At 40.5% G+C, this 23,874-nt stretch overlaps 1 protein-coding gene across 2 annotated transcripts in view; it reads left to right on the forward strand.

Moving 5' to 3' along the window:
* The window catches only part of LOC124613054 (L-asparaginase-like), a 339,172-nt gene that overhangs the window by 228,129 nt on the left and 87,169 nt on the right, over nucleotides 1-23,874 (forward strand). For both annotated transcript variants that reach the window (XM_047141629.1, XM_047141630.1), the window contains one exon: nucleotides 13,339-13,464. In XM_047141629.1, coding sequence (XP_046997585.1) covers nucleotides 13,339-13,464 — 126 coding nt within the window. The remainder of the gene's footprint in view (nucleotides 1-13,338; nucleotides 13,465-23,874) is intronic.

The raw sequence follows: 23,874 nt of genomic DNA on the forward strand, positions 1-23,874 counted from the left end.
AGTTATCATCGTTCAAGCTCCAACGAATTTCAAAACGCAAATGAACTTTCAACCTAAGTGCAAGCTCATTATATAGTAAAATATCAGGAACATGTTTAGACTTGATCATGAATTCGTTCGTGTTAAATCGCGTAAGCGTCAAATAGAGAGCAAGTCAAAATGCGCCTGAAAGACGTACGCTCGAACTCATTATCTTGCACAAACTTGTCCACACAGACTTGCCGAGTTTTTCATCTTGTACGAACTTGAAACTTTACATTACTGCAACAATGCTATTTCCTACAAAAATATTAATTATTCTTAGTACACGTAACACAACATAAACAATACAGTACCGGTAGCGTTCTCGCTTCCCGCGCTCGGGTTCCCGGGTTCGATTCCCGGCGGGGTCAGGGATTTTCTCTGCCTCGTGATGACTGGTGTTGTGTGATGTCCTTAGGTTAGTTAGGTTTAAGTAGTTCTAAGCTCTAGGGGACTGATGACCACAGATGTTAAGTCCCATAGTGCTCAGAGCCATTTGAACCAATACAGTACCTACCTATCTTGAAAGTTTTAAATAAGAACTTGTGTTAATTTAATAGTGGTCGATTTTTAGACCTCGTCGACCCCCAAAATCAGTTTTCGTTTATGTCGACCCCTAGGAAACCAATATCGACCCCAAGGGGTCGATGTCGACCACTTTGGGAATCCCTGCTTTATCACTTCCGCATACATAGCGCAACATACGGCACTCGTAATCTGTAGCACGTATGACTTCCTTGAGCATCTTTGGCGATTTCTTCCTTCAATAGCTCGTTCCGCTGTTATTCAAGTGACGTTATTGTGTCTTAAAATGTACCTACGGGTTTGTCTCTTCTTGTCTGGATGTTCCTCCAGAGAGACCTGGTTTCCCGTATTCCCCTCAGTACAACCCCATAATACTTAAGTAGGTTGGTTGGTTGATCTGGAGGTGGTTGGTTGATCTGGGGAAGGAGACCAAACAGTGAGGAGGTCATCGGTCCCATTGGATTAGGGAAGGATGGGGAAGGAAGTCGGCCGTGCTCTTTCAAAAGAACCATTCCGGCATTTGCCTAAAGAGGTAGGGAAATCACGGGAAACCTAAATCAGGATGGCTGGACGCAGGTTCGAACCGTCGTCCTCCGGAATACGAGTCCAGTGTGCAGATCACTGCCCCACCTCACTAGGTCTATATACTTATTCAGCAATTAGTTTTTAATAGATGTGAAGACAATTGCTGTGAAGTATCTTAAACAGGTTATCTTTTGTCATTATTTGTGGTTTTGATGGAGGATAAAAAAGTATTTAAATATGAAGCAGTTTACTTGATTACTGCGTCATGTTTGGTAATATAGCAATTAGGATTCCTTAGATCTCCTTTCGCCGCCGTATTTCTGCATCTAGAATGTTGCCCACGAAATTCCAGGGTCACGAAGGGGGCATGCAACGAACGTCAATTCAGCATAAAGTACATGACCATATGTTTGAATATGCCAGTGATTCTGCATACTCTATACAGTTAAAGAGAATGCAGCGAGCTTCTCGTCCAAAAATCGAATTTGAATGTTGGTTATACGTCGGAAGATCGTGTTATGCCTCATATAAGACTAAGAAACATCTACAGCGAGGTAACAATAGTCTTGGGATAGCCACATGCACATATACAGATGGCGGTAGTATCGCTTACACGAGGTATGAAATGGCAGTGCATTGGCGGACCTGCCATTTGTATAAAGGTGATTCATGTGAAAAGGTTTCCGATGTGATTATGGCCGCACGACGGGAATTAAGACTTTGGACGCGGAATGGTAGTTGGAGTTACACGCATGAGACATTCCACTCCGGAAATCGTTAAGACAATTCGATATTCCGAGATCTACAGTGTCAAGAGTATGTCGAGAATACCAAATTTCATGCATTACGTCTCACCATGGACAAGGCAGTGTCCGACGGCTTTCACTTAACGACCGCCGGCCGAAGTGGCCGTGCGGTTAAAGGCGCTGCAGTCTGGAACCGCAAGACCGCTACGGTCGCAGGTTCGAATCCTGCCTCGGGCATGGATGTTTGTGATGTCCTTAGGTTAGTTAGATTTAACTAGTTCTAAGTTCTAGGGGACTAATGACCTCAGCAGTTGAGTCCCATAGTGCTCAGAGCCATTTGAACCACTTAACGACCGACAGTAGTGGCATTTGCGTATAGTTATCAGTACTAACAGACCAACAACACTGCGGAAAATAACCGCAGAAATCAATGTAGGACGTGAGACGGACGTACCCGTTAGGACTGTGCGGCGAATTTGGCGCTAATGGGCTATGGCAGCAGATGTCCGACGCGAGTGCCTTTGCTAACAGCACGACATCGCCTGCAGCGCCTCTCCTGGGGCCGTGAAATTATCTGTTGGACCATAGACGTCTGGTAAAACGTGACGTGGTCAGATGAGTCCCGGTTTCAGTTGGTGAGAACTGGTGATACTGTTAGTGTGCCGCTGGCCCCACGAAGCCATGGACTCAAGTTGTCAACAAGGCACTGTGCAAGCTGGTGGTGGCTCCATAGTGGTGTGGGCAGTGTTTACGTCGAGTGGACTGGGTCCTATACTCCAGTTGAGCAACACTGACTGGAAATGGTTATGTCTGGATACTTGGAGACCATTTCCAGCCGTTCATGGACTTCATGTTCCCTAACAGAGGAGGAGTTTTTATGAATGACAGTGCGCCATGTCACCTGACCACAGTTGTTCGTGATTTGTTTGAAGAACATCCTGTACAATTCGAGCGAATGATCTGGTCACCTAGATCGCCCAACATGAATCCCATCTAACATTTATGGGACATAGAGAGGTCAGTTCGTGGACAAAATCCTACAGCGGCAACATTTCCGCAGTTATGGATGGCTACAGAGGCAGCATGGCTCAATATTTGTGCAGAGGACTTCCAACGACGACTTGTTGAGTCCATGACACGAGAGTTGCTGTAGTACGCCAGGCAAAAGGAGATCTGATACGATATTGGGAGGTATCTCATGACTTTTGAAATCTCAACGTATGACTGTAATGTGAGTGTGGAATAGATAGGTTCAGGAAAGTCATATTTATCAACAACAGAATGCCCAGTGACAACAGGACAAAGGATGGCAACAAGTCGTCTTTTCAGACGTCCTGGTTCTGCGTACAGCGTCACGATGGAAGTATTCGTGTGTGGAATCTCTGAGAACGGACGAACGTTGCCTGAACGCATTCGTCGTCGTCATACGGGTCTAGCATCTGGAGTGATGGTATTGGGCGCCACTGGGTACGCAAAAAGGTCGCCTCTAGTTCCCACAGCCGGTAATTTCGATAGCGGGCGTTAAATTTCTGGAGTGTGATGGTCGGTGGCTGTGCCCTGTCTTCGGGGTCTCTGTGACATTATCTTAAAAAAAAAACACACACACACACACACAGTGCCGCATGCTGTCCTTGATGGCCTGACCTACATCGATAAGAACTGTTGCCCTGGTCAGCACAATCTCCAGCTGCCTTACTGATTGAAAACGTTACGCAAGTCACCACAATTGATGAACTCAGGCAGAGTGTTGAAGCAGCACGGAATTTCATACCCACATGTCGTTCAAGCACGCAATGGGGGCAGGGCAGACGAGACGCCTACTTGTCATCACGGATTTCTTAGTTTTATCGCGTATGCAGCGCTTGACCAGAAACAAAAATGGAGAAGTGGGAGCTCAAGATGGTCAAGCGTTTAGAAAAGTTGTATTTTTGTTGCGGGCCGAGGCACCAGCCACTTAGGGTAGGATCCAAGCAGCGGTTGGCGCAACGGTAAGAGCACAAAACGGTAATCCGAAGGTCGTAGACTCGAGTCCCGACTCGAATCCCTTCGAGCGATTGATTTGGCCACCCACATCGCCTGACATGAATCCCATCGAAAATTTATGGCGCATAATCCAGAGGTTAGCTCGTGACGAAAATCCTGCACTGGCAACACTTCGCAGTTGTGGACGACTGTAGAGGGAGCGTGGCTCAATATTTCTGCAGTTGACTTCCACGACTTGTTGTTGAGCCATACCACTCCGTCTAGAGGCCACAAGTGGTCCATCGGGACCATCCGACCGCCGTGTCATCCTGATGGGAGGATGCGGATAGGAGGGGCGTGGGGTCAGCACACCACTCTCCCGGTCGTTATGATGGTATTCTTGACCGAAGCCGCTACTATTCGGTCGAGTAGCTCCTCAATTGGCATCACGACGCTGAGTGCACCCCGACAAATGGCAACAGCGCATGGCGGTCTGGATGGTCACCCATCCAAGTGCCGACCGCGCCCGACAGCGCTTAACTTCGGTGATCTCACGGGAACCGGCGTATCCACTGCGGCAAGACCGATGCCGTTGTTGAGCCATACCACGTCGTATTCCTGCACTACGCCGCGCAAAAGGAGGTCCGACACAATATTAAGAGGAAGCCCATGACGTGTGTGTGTGTGGTGTGTGTGTGTGTGTGTGTGTGTGTGTGTGAGAGAGAGAGAGAGAGAGAGAGAGAGAGAGAGAGAGATCCTAAAATTTGCCCTACCGTACACTCGAAATTATACTTTTTATTAAAATATGCCAAATACGGGACAACAGACGACAATTAGTGATGTTGCCTGATTAAATAACATAAACGCCATCTTGAAACACCAAGAAGGATACCAATAACATAAATTTACTTATTGTAAGAATACGTGATGAAACTTGTGGGTGATTTTACGTTATTGACATTGCAAATAAACCAAAGTATGAACAAAGTAATCCACTTGTATACATCACAATATGCTATAGCACTTTCTGGAAATTAATACCAACAGGCAACGTATGCTATCAAGACAGTACCGGCCTTTCTGGATCGAGGATTCAAAAAACGGTTTAAGAGTACACGGCAAAATATAGGAATGTCATATACTCGCCAAACCTGGGAAACTGACAACAGCCTTTTACAAAATTTGTAACTGATGTGACGAAACCGTACGCCCAGGAAAACGAATTTCTCCTGTTAATTGACTTGTGGAGAAGACAAACAAATCCACAGTTGCACGACGAGTTTTTCCAAGATGAAGTATTGCCAGCGTGCAGTATTAACGTGATCACATCAAAATGGACTGCACTAGTACATCCATACGTCAGGTAAAGAATTTGAGCAAAAATCTTCAAAACTGCTAGTCGCAAGAGAAAAAGAAACCACATCCCGAAAAGACTGCATCAAAATAGATTCCATTGTTATGCGTTAAGCGTGGGTTTTTGCGGGACTGTGTAATGAGAGCGAATCTTTTATGAATGTAAATCAAGTTTGCTTTTCTATAAAAGAAAATTAGAACAACCACGTAATTGTAAAAATGCCGCGTTTATAACATATGAAGGATGCCGAGTAAATGACGGCTTTTCATTTTTTTTTTTTTCAGTATTTTCAGCTAATATCACACCAGCACGTGTAACTCAACAACTGTGAAATAATAAAAGAAGTTACCGTGTACGCCTTATAATCCCATCCTAGAAATTTATTTCCAATCTCAAATTTTCCTTTGCATTTCCTTCTCATGATCTTTATGAAAACATTAATGAACAGAAAATACTGAGCCTTCTTTCGATTTATCTGTAAGTAATGTAAAAATTCAAAATAAAAAGTTTCCGCGTAGGGACTCGACCCCACGACACTCGGATTCCCTCTATCTACTTGCGTCAACATGAAAACTACGTTAACTTAAATGGCCGTTTTCTCGCCATACCCGCACCAAAAATACTATTTTCCCTAAACGCTGACCAAGCCCTGCACATACCATATATTTGGGCAAAATCGGTGATGGTGAGTAGGTGTGGCCCCTGGTCAGTTTGACTCGATGCCCAACCGGACTGGAGCCGTTATTCCTATTGCTACAGGCGTCAACTGCGTTTGCTAAATTCCTAACCCTGTACTCCCTGAATCACCTACAAATTTCATCACGTTTCCATACTATAAGTAAATTGTCGTTATTTGCTACCCTTCCAGGTATTTCAGGACATTTATCGAACCCAGTACTGTAATTGGTTCTGCTGCCCTCTTACGTAATCCGTCAACATGAGTCATTGCCGTCTGCTATCCCGTATTTGGCATATTTTTCTTAAAGTAACATTTTGAAAGTACTGTAAGGCAAGTTTTATGATATGTAAATCGCCTCTACGTTTCAGTACCCTTGACTTTAAATCGGCTGTGAACGTCTGTTTAAGTTTTACTCACGACAGGCTCCGGCTCTGAGGTAGAAATCATCCAACTCGCTGCATTTGGACACAAAAACAAGTGTTTTGTACTGCGCACCTACGTCACACATTTCCAACAACCAGTCTGATCGTTCAGTAGTATTCTGAGCGCTCTGCTGTGGATGCGGTAGACAATGCAAGCATTAAACGTGGTCATAACGAGTTATTTAGTGAATCTGTATTCCATTTCTTTGGAGTTGTCATGGCTGATGAATGTGGTAAGCGAAACATTCACACTAGGAAATCGGACACATAATTTGCAGCATACACGCTTTCATCTAGTGCAGGAGTGGCTAACGTTTTCGGCAGGCGGGCCAAGTTTTTGAGGGGGGATTTCCCTGTGGCCTCATTACCTATTTTTGTTTTCTGAACCAAAACAAGCACGAAATATTAATTTATTTTTTAAAGAAAATAAAACAAATCTGAGGAAAGAATATTTACTTTACTCTAGAATGAAATACAGCGTTAGGGGGATTTCTGGCTCTGTTTGACTGAACTGAGAGCGTCAGTGTTGTCAACAACTGAAGTTGTTGCTACAAGCAATGAGTTTCCCAGATGAACATTTGTAGTTAGTGTTGTCATTTGATATAATTCATTCTACTGAAAAGCTGTTCGCACACGTGTTTCCAAATATTGAAATCATTTTTAAAACATGTTTGTAAAATGCTGGATATTCCATTTTGCTCAAATATATTTTATCGAGCTCTTCGAAACCAACGCGATTAAATTTCTCTTTTAACTGCGCATCACAATGCATTATGCAGCATTCTATTTGTACATGTCCCATTAGTGAACTGCCCGCATCTCGTGGTCGTGCGGTAGCGTTCTCGCTTCCCACGCCCGGGTTCCCGGGTTCGATTCCCGGCGGGGTCAGGGATTTTCTCTGCCTCGTGATGGCTGGGTGTTGTGTGCTGTCCTTAGGTTAGTTAGGTTTAAGTAGTTCTAAGTTCTAGGGGACTGATGACCATAGATGTTAAGTCCCATAGTGCTCAGAGCCATTTGAACCATTAGTGAACTCATATCTACAGAGAAAGGTGTAGCAAATACAGGAAAAAGCAGACGATGTTTATTAAAATCTTGAAATCGATTTTAATTCGTACTTCAAATCAGATATCAAAGAAGCGTATTTAATCGCTGCCGCCCCCCCCCCCCCCCCCCTGCTGTGTTACGTCTGATTACATTGACATTATAGGACAATGTGCGAAGGTTTTTCTTCGTTACTGTTCCCAACCCCAAGATCATGCATGTCATTAATCAGCTATCTTTTCCTTGGAGTCGAGTATCAACGTCATTTAGGTGGCTAGTTATATCGACCAAGAACGCAAAGTCGGAAAGCTATTTTTTATCTTCGAACTGCAGGAGCCTATTTGACTTACTTTCAAAAATGATTCGGATCAAACACTCTTTTCAACATTTGCGCACAGGTCAGCCATGTTCTGTGTAATACGAAATGTTGTCATGCTCTGAACACAAAGAGTTAAGAAATTCTTGGAATTGGTAGTGATTCAATCCTTTCGGCTTAATAAAGTCCATTGTTTTGACAACTACCTTCATAAATGGTGCATTTTGAGGGACTTTGCACATAAATTATCTTGATAAATAATGCAATGAAAGTTTAGTGTCGACGTATGGGGAACTTTTCGGGCCTCCTTTTCAATAAACTGATTTAAACCTTCGTGTTTCCCACCCATTGCTGGAGCACCATCTGTTGTAAGCCCCGATGGGTTGTTTAGATTTAACGAAAAGCGCCTTACTTTCGATATAACTGCCTCCAACAAATCTCGTGACGACGTCGTGGTATCCTTAAGTGGATACAACGCCACTAATTCTTCTGTTTTGTTAAAATGCCCATCAACACCGACAACATAAATCGCCACTTGGGCAGTATCCGCCAGGTCTGTGCTTTCATCCAAAGCTAGAGAATGAAATATAAATTCACATGCACGATTTTTTAAATTATCATCAATTTATCTTCCAGTGCCGCCCTCACGTCTAGTAATAGTTTTACGAGATGGGATTATTTTTTTTAATCCTTTTTCTTTTCGTAACACACTATTTCAACGATGGTCTCTAAGCATTCCTTAACCATTTCGCCATCTGAATGTGGTCTTGATTCACCCCCCCCCCCCCTTACCCCTTACCGTATCATAGTTACTGCACAACTCGCTTTCACGTAACACGTTGACTCTGAATTCGCCCATGTAAATATCTGCTGTTGAGCAGAAAGTTCCCTTTTTAAATCGTTTGCTTGGTCGTTTCAAAATTGTCCCATGTTCTTACCGGAAAAAAAAAAAAAAAAAAAAAATAGTTTACAGTCCATTTGTCCTGAAAAGATCTCAGCTCCTCTGTAAATTTCCACTTCTTAGGTCGTACTTGTTTACTAGTTGACACCATACCAAATTTACGCCTTAAACTGAAACAGACTTTTTTTTTTTTTTTTTTTTTTTTTTTTTTTTTTTTTTTTTTTTTTTTTTTACGAAAGTCAGAAACTGAGAAAGAGACCGCACGGTAATCGTAGTTTTGTAACTTTTTGTATATATGGTATATGCACTTCAGAAACAAATATGTTACGGTACCTAAAGTAGTTAGATACAACTATCAAAAATTTCCTACAAAATCTACTTTAAAAGTACCTCAAAGTTGTTCAACACAGTAAAGCAAGTTAACTCTTTTGATGGGCTGTGTGGCTCTGGCAGGATGCCCAGCTGCGACATGAGTGGCATTCGAATTCCCGTTATGATAAATTTTTAGACAGTTTCATGTTCTCTGGGAATTTCCATGAAGCTTAGGCTACATGGAGATGGGGAAAAATTAATATGAAATGTTTTCTTTCTCATAAAGAAACAGTCATTATCTGCTTTGGGCCTTTGTCCCACTGCAATGTGGGGTTGGCCTTGTTATTATGGATTTGGCAATGTTAGCATCGGAGGATGGCCGGATGCCCTTCCTGTCACCACCATGTACCTCCCGGGACGGAATTAGTGTACCCCAGCTGTCTGCATTGACTGTAAGCTGTGAAATAGTGCAAATGTGTTCAAATGTTTGCGAGTCGTGTAACTGAGACGGAACATGGGGGCCAGCCCAATATTCACCTAGGAGGATGTGGAAAACCCTCTAAAAACCACATCCAGGCTGGCCAGCACACCAGCCCTCGTCATGAATCATCCGGTTGGATTCGATCTGGGGCTGGCGCACCTGCCTGAGTCCACGAAGCAACGAATTAACATTCTAGGCTAATCTGGTGGGTCTATATAAAGAAATAGTGTTTAGGTATTTATATCTGCAATGAAAACTTGATTTTTGAGTGTGATATGCAATTAGAAATAAGAAGACCTGCATTTTTCATAAAAATGACAGTTAAATATTTGCTAATTAGCATATATTTATATGAAATACGTGTTCAAACTGCCCAAAGGATACATTTGCAGTGGATGAGCACTACCTACGGATTATGGCTTGGAGGAACCCTGGCAGCAACACCACCATGTTGATTAATGCTTTTCGTGCAGCCACAAGGACATCGTATTACGATACAAACTGTGCGCAATAGGCTGCATTATGAGCAACTTCACTTCCGGCGTCCATTGCAAGGTCCATCTTTACAGCCCTGACACAATGCAGCATGGTACAGATGGTCCCATCAACATGCCGAATGGACTGCTCAGGATTGGCGTCATGTTCTTTTCACCGACGAATGTCGCATATGCCTTCAACCAGGCAATTGTCAGAGAGACGTCTGGAGGCAACCCGGTCAGGCTGAACACCTTAGGCACACTGTCCAGTGAGTGCAGCAAGGTGGAGGTTCCCTGCTGTTTTGGGGTGACATTATGTGGGGCCGACGTATGTCACTGGTGGTCATGGAAGGCGCCGTAACGACTGTGCGATATGTGATTGCCATCCTCCAACCAATAGTGCAACCATATCGGAAGCATATTGGCGAGGCATTTGTCTTCATGGACTACAATTCGCACCCCCATTGTCCACATCTTGTGAATAACTTCCTTCAGGATAATGACATCGCTCGACTAGAGTGTCTAGGATGTTCTCTAGACATGAACCCTATCGAACATGCCTGGGATAGATTGAAAAGGGCTGTTTAAGGACAATATGATTCACCAACCACTCTGAGGGATCTATGCCAAATCACCACTGAGGAGTGGGACAATCTGGACCAACAGTGCCTCGATGAACTTGTGGATAGTAGCCATGATGAATACAGGCATGCATCAATGCAAGAGGACGTGCTACTGGGTAGTAGAGGTACCGGTGTGTACAGCAATCTGGACCACCACCTCTGAAGGTCTCGCTGTTTGGTGGTACAACATGCAATGTGTGGTTTTCATGAGCAATGAAAAGGGCGGAATGATGTTTATGTTGATTTCCATTCCAGTTTTCTGTACAGGTTCCAGCGCTATTAGAACCGAGATGATGCAAAACTTTCTTAGATGTTTGTAGATCCCTACTGGGAAATTTTGAGCTATTTTCATGGAAAGTGGATTCTTTAGTGTGCTATCTGTGAGACAGCAGCTAGCAGTCAATAATCTGTGGTGACCTCAGTGTAGATTTTTTAAAGGATTCTGATAGGAAAAATAATCTAGAAACCTTATTTAGTTTTGTCTCAGTAATTAACTTTCCAACACAGGCAGATAAAGATAGTAGGACCCTAACTGGTAGTGTTTTCTTTGATGAAGCTCAAAGTAAGAAAATTACTGTTTACCCAGCAACAAATGCTCTCCCTGATCATGATGCACAGTTAGGATAAATAACATAGTGCCTTAAAGTATGGCATACAACAAGCAGATTTTTAAAGATGACATTAGTACTGTAATCAATCCAAGCACACCTACAGAAACAGAAGAAATAGTGAACAAAGTTCTTAAAAGTATCATTGACTGTTTTTTTCCCCCCCAGTATGCAGACCAAATGAATTTCAAAAGTACGTCATGAGACAAATAAGCCATAATTCTGCAATTCCTCAATCTTAAAAAGACCCAACATATTCAGTTCTGCATATCTAGAGGTACTATACCAGTGATAAGAGTAACACATGGTGAGGAAATAATAAAAAGATAGAAACTTCAAACTTCTTAGAGGTCCATATTGATGAGAATTTACATAGAAAAAAAAAAACACATTTTGGAACTCCTAAAATGGCTTGGTTCAGCCACATATGCATTTAGAATCATTGAAAATCTTGGGGAGAGACAAATCAGTAAGTTGACAAATTTTTCATATTTTCATTCAGTAATGTCATGTGGAATAATGTTGTAGGGTAACTTATCTTTAAGAAAGGAAGTATTCATTGCTCAAAAATGTACTGTTAGAATATTATGTGGTGATTCCCCACATCATCTTTTAGACAACTGTGAAGGAGTGGAGCATTCTGACTACTGCTTCACAGTATATTTATTCTTTTGCGAAGTTTGTTGTAAGTAATCCACTACAATTCAAAAGGGAAGATGATGTACATAATTACAATACCAGGAGGAAAAATGACATTCATTGCTCCACTCTAGCACAAAAAGGGGTGCACAATGCTGCAACAAAATGACAGACAGGAAAAGAAAATATGATAGCAAACTGAGAAAGTTCCTCCTTGACAACTCATTCTATTCTGTAAAAGAATTTCTCTTACTGTAAGTGTAAAAGGTGGTGGTTAGGAATTAACTAAGGAATCACTAACTCACATCCATATATATCTTTTCTTTTTGCAAAAAAAGCCCTTAGAAATGTTCAGAATGTAACTGTATGTACAAATTAATGTGAGTTTAAAATGGCTCATTCCACATCATTACTATTTGTCATGCAAAATGATCCATGGAACACATAACTAACTAATAACTAGCTGGTGTTTGAACAACTAACTTCTGGGAGCAATCATTAGCTCATTATCACCTATTATGAAACAAATATCAGCTGTAATGTAGGGAATCTCCAGAAGCTACAATCAAATGTAGAAGAAATGTTCTAGCTACTGAGATGTAGCAGGCACAGGAACAAGCTGGAAAAAGTGACACTAACATTAGATTTCAGGACGATGGATTCTTTCACCTAGCAAAAGAAAGGAAATGTTTAAGGGACATGAGACTTGTATAAATGAAATATAAAAGTGATCCAGGGCAGAGATGAAGAGGTAAAGCAGAATGAGAGAGAATCTGACAATGAATTATTAGCAAATGAGGGCACAGTATACAAAAACCTGAGAAGATGGTATTGGCAGGTAGAGCAGTTCTAAAGTCAAAGATAAGGAAATGGCAGTCAAAAATAGATACTGTAATGTAAATGAAAAAACACAATATTGTTTATGTTCTAGAGGATTAATTTATTCAGTTAACCAATTTTCAACTTACAGTTCCATCATCAGACCCTCACTGACTTTCATTATCAAGTTACAGTAATTATAAACATCATTGCAAAAGATGTGACTCTTATAGAGTGAGTCGTTAAAATGAGTAAATGCTGTCTTTGAGAGTGCAATGGTAACACAATTAAAAACATTAAAAGTTGAACAATAAATAAATCAGACCAAGAAAACATTAACACTATACTTGAGAAACAGTGTCTATGCAACAGTCTGATTTAATTAACAATTCCAGTAAAATAAAATTAATACTTGACAAGAATACTAAAGAATAACTTGAAAAGATATTACATCAGGAAAGTGAAACAGAAAATAATTTTAAAGATAGAATTGACAATTGTAACAACAGAATATACAGAGTACATAGGCAATCAGAATAACATACAATAAATAAATACATGAGACTGGGTGAATAGAAAGGAACAAGCAGTGTGGGAAGCACTGGAAAATTGAGAAGATTAAATTAAGTTAAAAAGAGGGGAAGAATTGAGTTGTGGTTGATCATCTAATATTAAATCAGGACTGTGGGTCAGATGTGTTTATTAATATGGCTTCTAGCAATAGTCTACATTCTGCACATTCTTAGTATGCACTTCACCTAATGTTTTTGTGTTTAATTCATGACATTTTCAATAATACTTTTAGTACACTATCATGATCTTTCCTAGTATCTAATTTTTAGCAAATTATATATGTATGAGTAACTTTTTTTCCTCTTCTTTTAACAGAATGAATACTCAAAATATGATGGATTTGTTGTGCTGCATGGAACTGACACCTTGGCATACACTGCATCAGCTCTGTCATTCATATTTGAGCATCTGGGGAAGACAGTTGTCATTACTGGTTCACAGGTATGACAAATACATTCTTATTGTGCAATAAGTAATTTATTTTTTGTTTAGTGTCGTCCTCCTGTTTATTGTCTTTTTCTTCTTAACAAGAAAAGGAAACTCCAAGTATAAATATTCCACTTATGTACACATGAACAGGTATAGACAAGTCAGGACATGTACAACTTTCAATTCTTTCTAGTTCGATAGCTCATCAAATTTATTGAGCCATTTTGCCTTCATCCATGGTTATAGAAAATTGTACTTGGACATTAAACTAGTGTTTAGTCTTTCATTTTTTTAACTATAAATTGTTCTTCTTCAACAGTTACATCATTTACTTATCAAATGAACATTCAGAACTTTCAGTTCCTGTGTTTATGTTGAACAAAGAACACACTTTGCATTTTACATAATGTATTAACCTTGCAACATGTATCTACTTGATAGCTCTGTACATTGAATGGTGTGGAAAATACGTCGCAGTACACCTTCAAGCTGATATTAATGTGATGCAACTGCAGATTTTACTCAAGTTATGACTTGGACTTCGACTTGGATAATAAAAGGTCTCTGATGTAAAGCAGATTAGCTCCACATAACAGTCACTGATTTATTCAAACCACACTTCGTAGGTGAACACTTAAATTAAGGCTCAGGCGGCATGACCAGTGCGTGACCCTCTCTTGAGATCTACAGCTACATCTTTGTCCACAACTACAAACAATCTGCAAGCCTCCATATGGTGCATGGTGGAGGGTAACTTGTGCCGCCACTAGTAATTTCTTTTTCTGTCCCACTCACAAATAGTGCAGGTGAAAATTTGCATTAATCTAACATTTAAATCAGCGCTTGACCTATCCACTTTAGTGTTTAAGTCAGCAGTAGCCTTCCCACCTCTTCCGTCTTGTATGTTAATAAAGACAGACAGTAAAAGTAATAATAAGTCTGCAGTTAATCTTTTCTTGCTTCCAACTTTCACAGCTTGTAGACAATTCTGTTGGATAAACACAATAAACTTTTAATTGTAAAACCCACTTCTAATTACCCACAACACACACACATAACCACCACCATCAAAAGATAAATCAGTTTTGGTTAAATACAGCTCAAAACTGTTGATTCTATGCAAAGCAGTGTAATATTCCACTTATTAAGGGACTAATAACGAGTTAAATATTTAAAATAACAAACTCAGATGACAAACCTTTTTAACACATGTGCATCATGAAGTAGTAAATTTTAACAAAAAAGGATACGTATTTTAGTTATGGTCATAGGTACCCATCTGACTTTCGATCATGTCTTCCACAACAGTCTGGGTTGTCGTATGTGATGACGTGTATTATTGGAATGGACGCTCTCCAACTTCTGATGTCTGTAAAGCAACCAACTAACTGTCTGACTGATGAACTGATGAGTGCTGCTGCTGTATATAAGTACATGATGACAACCACTACTTTTTCTTACATTGGACATGATCAACATTAAAATTCCAAGCAATATTTGTGGAATTTTGGTAAAATATGTAGAAATTATGTTACTAAAAAATACAAGAAGTTTTTTGCAACCAAAATACATGTAGAAGTATCTTTATTAGAGTGAAAATTAATAAAATATACTTTACAAGCGAAGACATAAAATTGATTTTAAATTACACACTAATTAGTGATTGCATTTATTTAGTGACATTCAGACTGTTTGCTGTTCTCGAGTTTAACTAAACTGTATAGGTAGTTTTTGAAAGCATAGTTTAGAATCAAAGAAAATGTGAATTTATAAGGAGCAGCAAAATGAAAATGAGACAGATGGAAAAAGTAAGTATACTGTTTGTTATTTCAAAAGTAATCACCATAACTGTAAATATGTTTATCCTGCTGTGAGACAAGTCTGTCAATGCCTTCATGGAAAAATGTTTGCTGATGTTTGCAGAACCATGATTGTATGCAGGCACACACCTCTTTGTGTGAAGACATTCAACTATCTTTCTTCATGGACATCACATGAGGAGAAATCAGGACTGTGAGGAGGGTGTGTAAGGGCTTCCCAGAAAAACTTCTGGCCTTACTCAAAACATGTGGGTGGGTCTACATGTTGTCAAGGTCATTTTGACTACACTTCAGATGTTTAGTTGGGAAGCCCTTACATATCCTTCACACAGCTCCAATCTCTCTCCATGCAATTTCCATGTTTTTTTGGCTTTGAAGAAAGAGGTTTGTAGCCATCAATTTACTTTGGACAAAGAGGTGCACACTCAGGCATAATCATGGTTCCATAGGCAACTGCAAACATTTTTCCATGAAGGTACTGGCCATCTAGTCCCACAGTGGGGTAAATGTATTAACAGTTGTGATAATTACTTTTGAAATAATAAGTAGTTTATTTGCTTTTTTTCAATCTGTCTCTTTTGTGTTTGACTTCCCCTTCTACAGTGCTGGGACTTCTGTTTGGCCTGTTTGGCAGGTGGACTGGTCTGAAGGATTGCGTTGGGCGGGGTAAGCAGAGAGGGGGGGGGGGGGGGGGGGAGGCAGGAAACATGTGCCTTGAAGGGAGCAAGCATATACATTATACAGCAATGTGGGAGGGAGAAACAGCAAGTGCACAGGATAAGGAATGCCGCAACATGCGGGCACCTGAACTGGTGAGTTCATGCTGTGCATGATGGTAACAGTTCATTCTGGAAACATCCCCCAGGCTGTGGCTAAGCCATGTCTCTGCAATATTCTTTCTTCCAAGAGTGCTAGTTCTCCAAGGTTCGCAGGAGAGCTTATGTGAAGTTTGGAAAATAGGAGACGAGGTACTGATGGAAGTAAAGCTGTGAGGACAGGGTGTGAGTCGTGCTTGGGTAGCTCAGATGGTAGAGCACTTGCCCGCGAAAGGCAAAGGTCCGAAGTTCGAGTCTCGGTCCGGCACACAGTTTTAATCTGCCAGGAAGTTTCAGTACGAAGGAATTAATAGGGAGGGGTAACAATATGGAGGAGTTAATTTGGAAGGGGGCGAAAAGACACAAGAAAGATAGGCTATGTTGAGTAGAGGGTGTGGAGGGTGTGGGTGCAGTGGCTTAGTGGATATTGAGGCCAGGAGGTTTATGAGAGAGTAGGGTGTGTTGTAAGGATAGCTCCCATCTGTATATTTCAGAAAAGTTTGTGTGGGGGAAGGATCCATATAACACAAGCAGGGAAGCAGCCAGTGAACTCGAGCATGTTCTGTCACCAAGTAGTCAGCTGTAGCCTTGGCCACAGTTTGCTAGTGACCATTCGTTCTGGTGACAGCCAGTTGGTAGTCATGCCTGCTTAAGGTGCTGTGCAGAAATTGCAACAGAGCTGGTATATGACATGTCTGGTTTCACAGGTGGCCCTGCCTCTGATGGGATACTATAAGCTTGCCATAGGACTATAGTAGGATGTGCTGGCTGGACAAATCGGGCAGGTCTTGCACCTGGGTCTTCCACAGTGGCATGTCTCCTGTAACAAAGGGTTGAGAGTGGATGTGCCATGTGAAATCACTGGCCCCATTGCCCAACTCTCATTGCATTCCTATCCCATGCACCTGCTGCCTCTCCCTACCGAACCTGTTTCCCTGTTTCCTGCCTGCCTCTTTCTCCCTCCATACACTTCACCCAACACAACCTTTCACTCCATTCTACCTGCCAAACTGCAGTTCCAGCAATGTATGTTCAGCCAGCACAATGTAGTTGCACAGGGGAGAGAGAGAGAGAGTGAGAGAGAGAGAGAGTGAGTGAGTGAGTGAGTGAGTGAGTGTTGTGTGTTGTGTGTTGTGTGTTGGTAGGGGGTGGGGGAGCAGGTGCCTGTTCATTAAAGGATTTGTTTGAAAGTTTTCATTCTTTTTTGTGTGCCTATTGGTTACTCAATGTTTCTTCTATTTTGTGAGTGGGATCCTTTACTCCTAATTTATTTATATAGTAAAATGCCTTAGATAAGTTAGAGAAAACACCAACTGGTGATATTTTATTATTTAATGTTCGTAACATTTGGTTAGTGAATGTGTAACTGGTAGTCTCTGCTGAGTAACTCTTCTGAAATCCAAACTTTGATCCACTAAGTTTATTATTGTTCCTCAGGTAGGATACTATTCTAGAGCATATCACCTCAAAAATTTTGGAAAATGATGTCAGTAGTGAGTACATTTGTAGTTACTGACATCTCTTCTTTTAAATTTTTTTTGCAGAGGAGTTCCAATCTCTCTTGAAAAATGCCCAGGTCAATGATGTGTTATATATTTCAGTGTGATAAAACTTGTTATATGGAAACAATTTTTTAGTGCTCTGTTGAAAACACCATCAAATCCAGATGAGCTTTTGTTAATGAAAGAATATTTAATTTCTGATGGAGAATCGGGTGAGACATCCATATTATTGAATTTTATGTGAATTGCTTTTTTGACATGCTGTTTTGGTTTTTACTTTGACCTTTTTGTCCCTCTGTTTTCTGCTACAGTTAAGAAATTAGTATTAAATGTACTTGCTACTTTTATCTGGTCATTTATAGTTTATTCCTACTCCATACCTTATCCTGTGTGATTTGACAGTGTTATTGGTAGAGGGTGCCTGGATGCCCTCCTTGTTGCCATCCCTGGCCTTCCCCCCTTCCCGCCAGATGGAATTTGTGTACCCCAGCTGTCTGCATTTTGTGTTATTCCATCTAAAAGTGTGAGGATATTTTTGGACTGGTATTCATATGGTTGGATGTGGGGGAACTAACTAAAAACCATATCCAGACTGTTCAACACACTACCTGTCATCATTAATCTGCCAAGCAGATTCGACTTTGGGCCAGCACCTCTCTGATCTCCTGAACTTTGGAAGTGGCATGCTAACATGGGCAGCTGTCTGGATGGGTTTTTGATCATTTAGAGTCCTGCCATTTCAATCAATAGTGATGTTGTTCTGTCTCTCATTACACTACATTCCATATAGATGTAAGTCCAAATTTAGGGATAGAAAAGTTCCATTAGATACATGCAAGTAGCAGTGTTCTTTGGAAGCTGCCTGACAAGTAGTATCATATTGTAAATAGGTCACTGTTTATACAGGTGTAGGTAAATATTTTCTTTGAGAAATTCCATCATAATCAAGTAGATATTAAGCTGCCAATATCAGATAAGCAGCAGCTACTTAGAATAGCTGAGGAGACGTCAATGTTTTTTCATAGTAGCAGCTTTCTTTCCAATTTACTTGATTACCAGAAATAAACATAAGATGTGTCTATTTAAAAAGCAGATAAAAATTCATTTGAAACCTTTCTGAGAGACAGTCTTCATTCAGTCAGAACTAACTATGTAAGCATAGACCAGATATGGCTTGAATTCAAAGAAATATTGACAACAATTGAGAGATTTATACCAGATAAATTAATAAGAGATAGAACTCACCTCCCATGGGACATAAAGCAGGTCAGAACACTAGCGGAAGCAGTGACAAAAACCTGCCAAATTTAAAGGAATGCAAAAATCCCCAATATTGGCACAATTTCACAGAAGCTCAAAATTTAATGTGGACTTCTATGTGAGATGACTTTAATACACTGAAGAGCCAAAAAAACTGGTATAGGCATGTGTGTTCAAATACAGAGATCTGTAAAGAGGCAGAATAAGGCACTGCAGTTGGCATTGCCTATATAAGACAACAAGAGTGTGGCACAGTTGTTAGATCGGTTACTACTGCTACAATGACAGGTTATCAAGATTTAAATGAGTCTGAACATAGTGTTATAGTCAGTGCATGAGTGATGGGACACAGCAACTGTGAGGTTGATGAAGTGGGGATTTACCCTTATACCATTTCACGAGTATAACATGAATATCAGGAACCTAGTGAAACATCAAATCTCTGACATCGCTGTGGCCAGAAAAAGATCCTGCAAGAACAGGACCAACAACTACTGAAGAGTGTCATTCAGTGTGACAGAAGTGCAAACCTTCCCCAAATTGCTGCAGATTTCAGTTCTGGGCCATCAGCAAGTGACAGCCTTCAAACCATTCAATGAAACATCATCAATATGGGCTTTCGAAGCCGAAGGCCCACTCATGTACCATTGATGACTCCATGACACAAAGCTTTATGCCTTACCTGGGCCTGTCATCACTGACATTGGACTGTTGATGACTGAAAAAATGTCACCTGATCGAATGAGTCTCGTTTTAAATTGTATCATGTAGATGGACGTGAATCCAGGGACCATGCATGTCAGTAGGGGACTGCTGCAGCTGTTGGACCTCTCTAACTGTGTGGGGAGTGTGCAGTTTGAGTGGTATGGGACCCGTGATATTTCTAGATATGACTCCGACAGGTGACACGTATCTAAGCATCAATCTGATTACCTGCATCCATTGATGTACATTGTGCATTCCAACAGATTTGGGCAATTCCAGCAGGACAGTGCGACACCCCACAGGTCCAGAATTGCTACAGAGTGGCTTCAGGAACAGAGTGGCTCCACTTCCAGTGGCCACCAACCTCACTAGACATGAACGTTATTGAGCATATCTGGGATGCCTTGCAACTTCCTGCCCAGAAGAGATCTCCACCCCCTTGTACTCTTATGGATTTATGGACAGCCCTGCAGGACTCATGGTGTCAATTCCCTCCAGCACTACTTCAGACATTAGTTGAGTCCATGACACATCATGTTGCAGCACTTCTGTGTGCTTACGGGGGTGCTGCACAAAATTAGGCAGGCGTACCAGTTTCATTGGCTCTTCAGTGTAGTTCCCAAAGTGAAATTCTGTCTCAAAATCTAGCAGAAAATCCAGAGGGATTCGGGTCATATATAAAATACAACAGTGGCAAGAGACAGTGAGTATGATAGCAATGGTAATGTTACCAATGACAATACTACTGAAGTGGAATTACTAAATGTGTTTATCTGAAATTCCTTTTCCAAAGAAGACAGAGTAAATATTCCAGAATTCAAATCAAGAACAGCTGCCAGTAAGAGTAACTTGGAAATAGATATCCTCTGTGTAGTGAAGCAACTTAAACTACTTAATACAGGAAAGTCTTCTGGTCTAGATTGTATACCAGTTAGGTACATTTCAGGGTATGCTGATATAATAATTCCATATCTAGCAATCATATACATCACTTGCCCAACAGAAGATCAGTGCATGAAGACTGGAAAGTTGTACAGGTCACATCAATACTCGAGAAAGAAAATAGGAGCATTCTACTGAATTATAGACACACATCACTGACGTCAATTTGCAGTATGGTTTTGTAGCATATATTGCATTTGAACATTATGAATTACCTCAAAGAAAATGATCTGTTGATCTATAGTCAGCACAAATTCAGAAAATATCATTCTTGTGAAACACAAGTAGCTCTTTGTTCTCATGAAGTAATGAGAAACTATCAGCGGGGATCTCAAATTAATTCCATACTTCTACATTTCCAGAAGGCTTTTGATAACATTCCTCACACAGGCTTCTAAGAACTTTGCATCCATATGAACTATCATTGTGTATGACATATCATCTCAGTTGCGTGACTGGATTCATGCATTCCCGTCAGAAAGGTCACTATTTGTGGTAACTGACAGAAAGTAATCAAGTAAAACAGAAGAGATATATGGTGTCTCCTGTGGAAGTGTCATAGTCTCTCTGCTGTTTCTAATCTACATAAATGATTTAGTAGACAATCTGAGCAGTCCTCTGATATTGTTTGCCACTGATGCTGTCATTTACCATGTAGGAAAGTTTTCAGAAGCTCAAAACCAATCATTATATGATTTAGAGAAGATATATTTATGATGCAGAAAGTGGCAATTGATCCTAATTAATGAAAAGTGTCAGGTCATCCTCATGAGTATTGAAAGGCTTCTGTTAAATTTCAGATACATGATAAATCACACAAATCTAAAGGCTGCCAAATCAACTGCTTACCTGGGGATGACAACTACAAACAACTTAAATTGGAAACATAACATAGATAATGTTGTGGGGAAGGCAAACCAAAGACTGTGTTTTATTGGCAAAACAGTTAGAGGATGCAACATATCCACTAAAGGGACTGCCTGCACTATCTTTGATGTGTTGGTAAATGTGCCAACACCTTGTAGATAGAGGAGGCTGAAATGGAAGCTATCTAACGCAGACGGGCGTGAATTCTGGAACAGGATAAGTATTGAATGCTAATAAGAAAAGTATGCAGCTCCTCGAATACTTAACTTTATTCGATCCTTGTGGTACATCGCTCTTGATAATACAAATAAGACTACCTTCAGATACGGTTAATGGCGCCTTGCTAGGTCGTAGTCATGGACTTAGCTGAAGGCTATTCTAACTGTCTCTCGGTAAATGAGAGAAGACTTCGTCAGTGTAGTCGCTAGCAAAGTCGTCGTACAACTGGGGCGAGTGCTATCCCGTATCTCGAGACCTGCCTTGTGGTGGCGCTCGGTCTGCGATCACACAGTGGCGACACGCGGGTCCGACATGTACTAAATGGACCGCGGCCGATTTAAGCTACCACCTAGCAAGTGTGGTGTCTGGCGGTGACACCACAATCTTCGTCTGTCCTCTTCTGGAGTATTGCTGTGCTATATGGGATCCTTACCAGATAGTAGAGATGGAGGATGTCAACATCATTTGAGGAAGGGTATCTTGTTTTTTATTACTGCGAAATATGAGAGTGTGTGTCATGGATATGGTAAGGCTAGTAATAGTTGAAACAAAGGCATTATTTGTTATGACGAGGTCTTTTCATGGAATTTCAATCGCCAGCTTTCTCCTCTGAATGTGAAAATATTTTTTTGAAGCCCACCTACATACAAAAAATGATCATCATAATTAAATAAGAGATACCAGAGCTTGTAATGAAAGATTTAAATGTTTCTTTCTCCTATGCACTGTTCAAGAGTGGAATGGTAGAGAAATAGTGTCACAATGCTTTGATGAACACACTGCAAGGCACTTAAGTGTCAATTGCAGGGTAGTCACATAGATGTGGATGTAAATTAAATTTATCTGGGATAAGCATGAATAGCATTTAGCAGTATAGTGATAATTTATTGTTAGAGCAGTATAAAGATTAAGATTCTATGATCTGCGTCTCTTTTGTTAATGTATGAATTGAATCATGCCTGCATCTCTACAATTTTTGGACAGTTTTTATTTCTGTATGTGGTCAGTGGTATTATGTATAAGGTAACGCAGTTTTCAGATTTATGGAATGAGAATACCATAGATTTCTCATTAAAACCTTGATTTGCCAATATCCTCAGAACTGGAAGATGTTAGAAAAGACCACAAATTAGAATACATTGGAATACAATAGCATTAAGAAGAGTAACTATGCAAAAAAACTGTTTAGAATACATAACAGGATACAAATATGTGGTGTCCTTAACTAATTTCAGTGTTAACATCCTTGAGGAAATGTCAAATGTGTAACAAAGTAGAATTAAAATTTTATTGCTATAATTACTAGTTGTACTATTTTTTTAAATTACCATGTAATATCCCCCTGTTAATTGTTATATTACATTGTATTTCCACTTCATAATACTGCACTGTCACCTGGTGGCATCTTTGATAACCTGTAAGCCCATGTACATAGCGCCAGTCAGTCTGTTTGCTGCATTGATCTTGTTAACTTTGACAAATACTGTGTCTAGGCAGGATGACTTTTCTTATGTGACATTCAGTTTGCAACAACAAAGTTTGATCAGTATGTTTCACATCCACATACAGTAAATATGACTGTATGGTATGTTTTTACTGGTATTTTATTGCATATAGCTTCTGGCCATTGATTTTGGACCACATTTGTATAATTTTATTCTATTTTGTTCCACAGTTGACATTTCCATAAGGATGTTAACGCTGAAATGGCTTAGCATCTTACCTATTCTCCGAATGTAAACACCAGTAGGTTCTATCCTGGTATGTACTCCCAACAACTTTTGCATAACTGCTGTTGTCAATGAAACTTTCAGGCATTTTAAAACTGTGCCAGATTGAGACACAAACTCAGGACATTTGCATTTAGTGGGCAAGAGCTCTACCATCTGAACTACCCAATCATGACTCACAACCTTTCATCATGGTTCTAATTCCACCAGTAACCCGTCTCATACCTCCCAAACTTCACAGGTAAAAGACTGGTATGAGATGAGCTACTGGAAGAATTAGAGCTGAGAGGGCAGATCATGAGTTGTGCTTGGGTAGCTCAGGTGGAAGAGCACTCGTCCGCAAAAGGCAAAGGCCCTGAGTTCGAGTCTCGGTCCGGCACACAATTCTAATCTGCCAGGAAGTTCATATCAGTGCACATTCCTCTGCAGAGTGAAAATATCATTCTGCTCTTGTTAATGCTATTGTATTCTGAAGTATTCTAATGTGCGACATTTTATAACAACTTGCAGATCTGAAGACGATTCTTTAAGAGGTTGAAATTAGTAAGCACTGTTTTCTACA

This window comes from Schistocerca americana, chromosome 4 (assembly GCF_021461395.2).
Source record: "Schistocerca americana isolate TAMUIC-IGC-003095 chromosome 4, iqSchAmer2.1, whole genome shotgun sequence".
Lineage (NCBI taxonomy): Eukaryota > Metazoa > Arthropoda > Insecta > Orthoptera > Acrididae > Schistocerca > Schistocerca americana.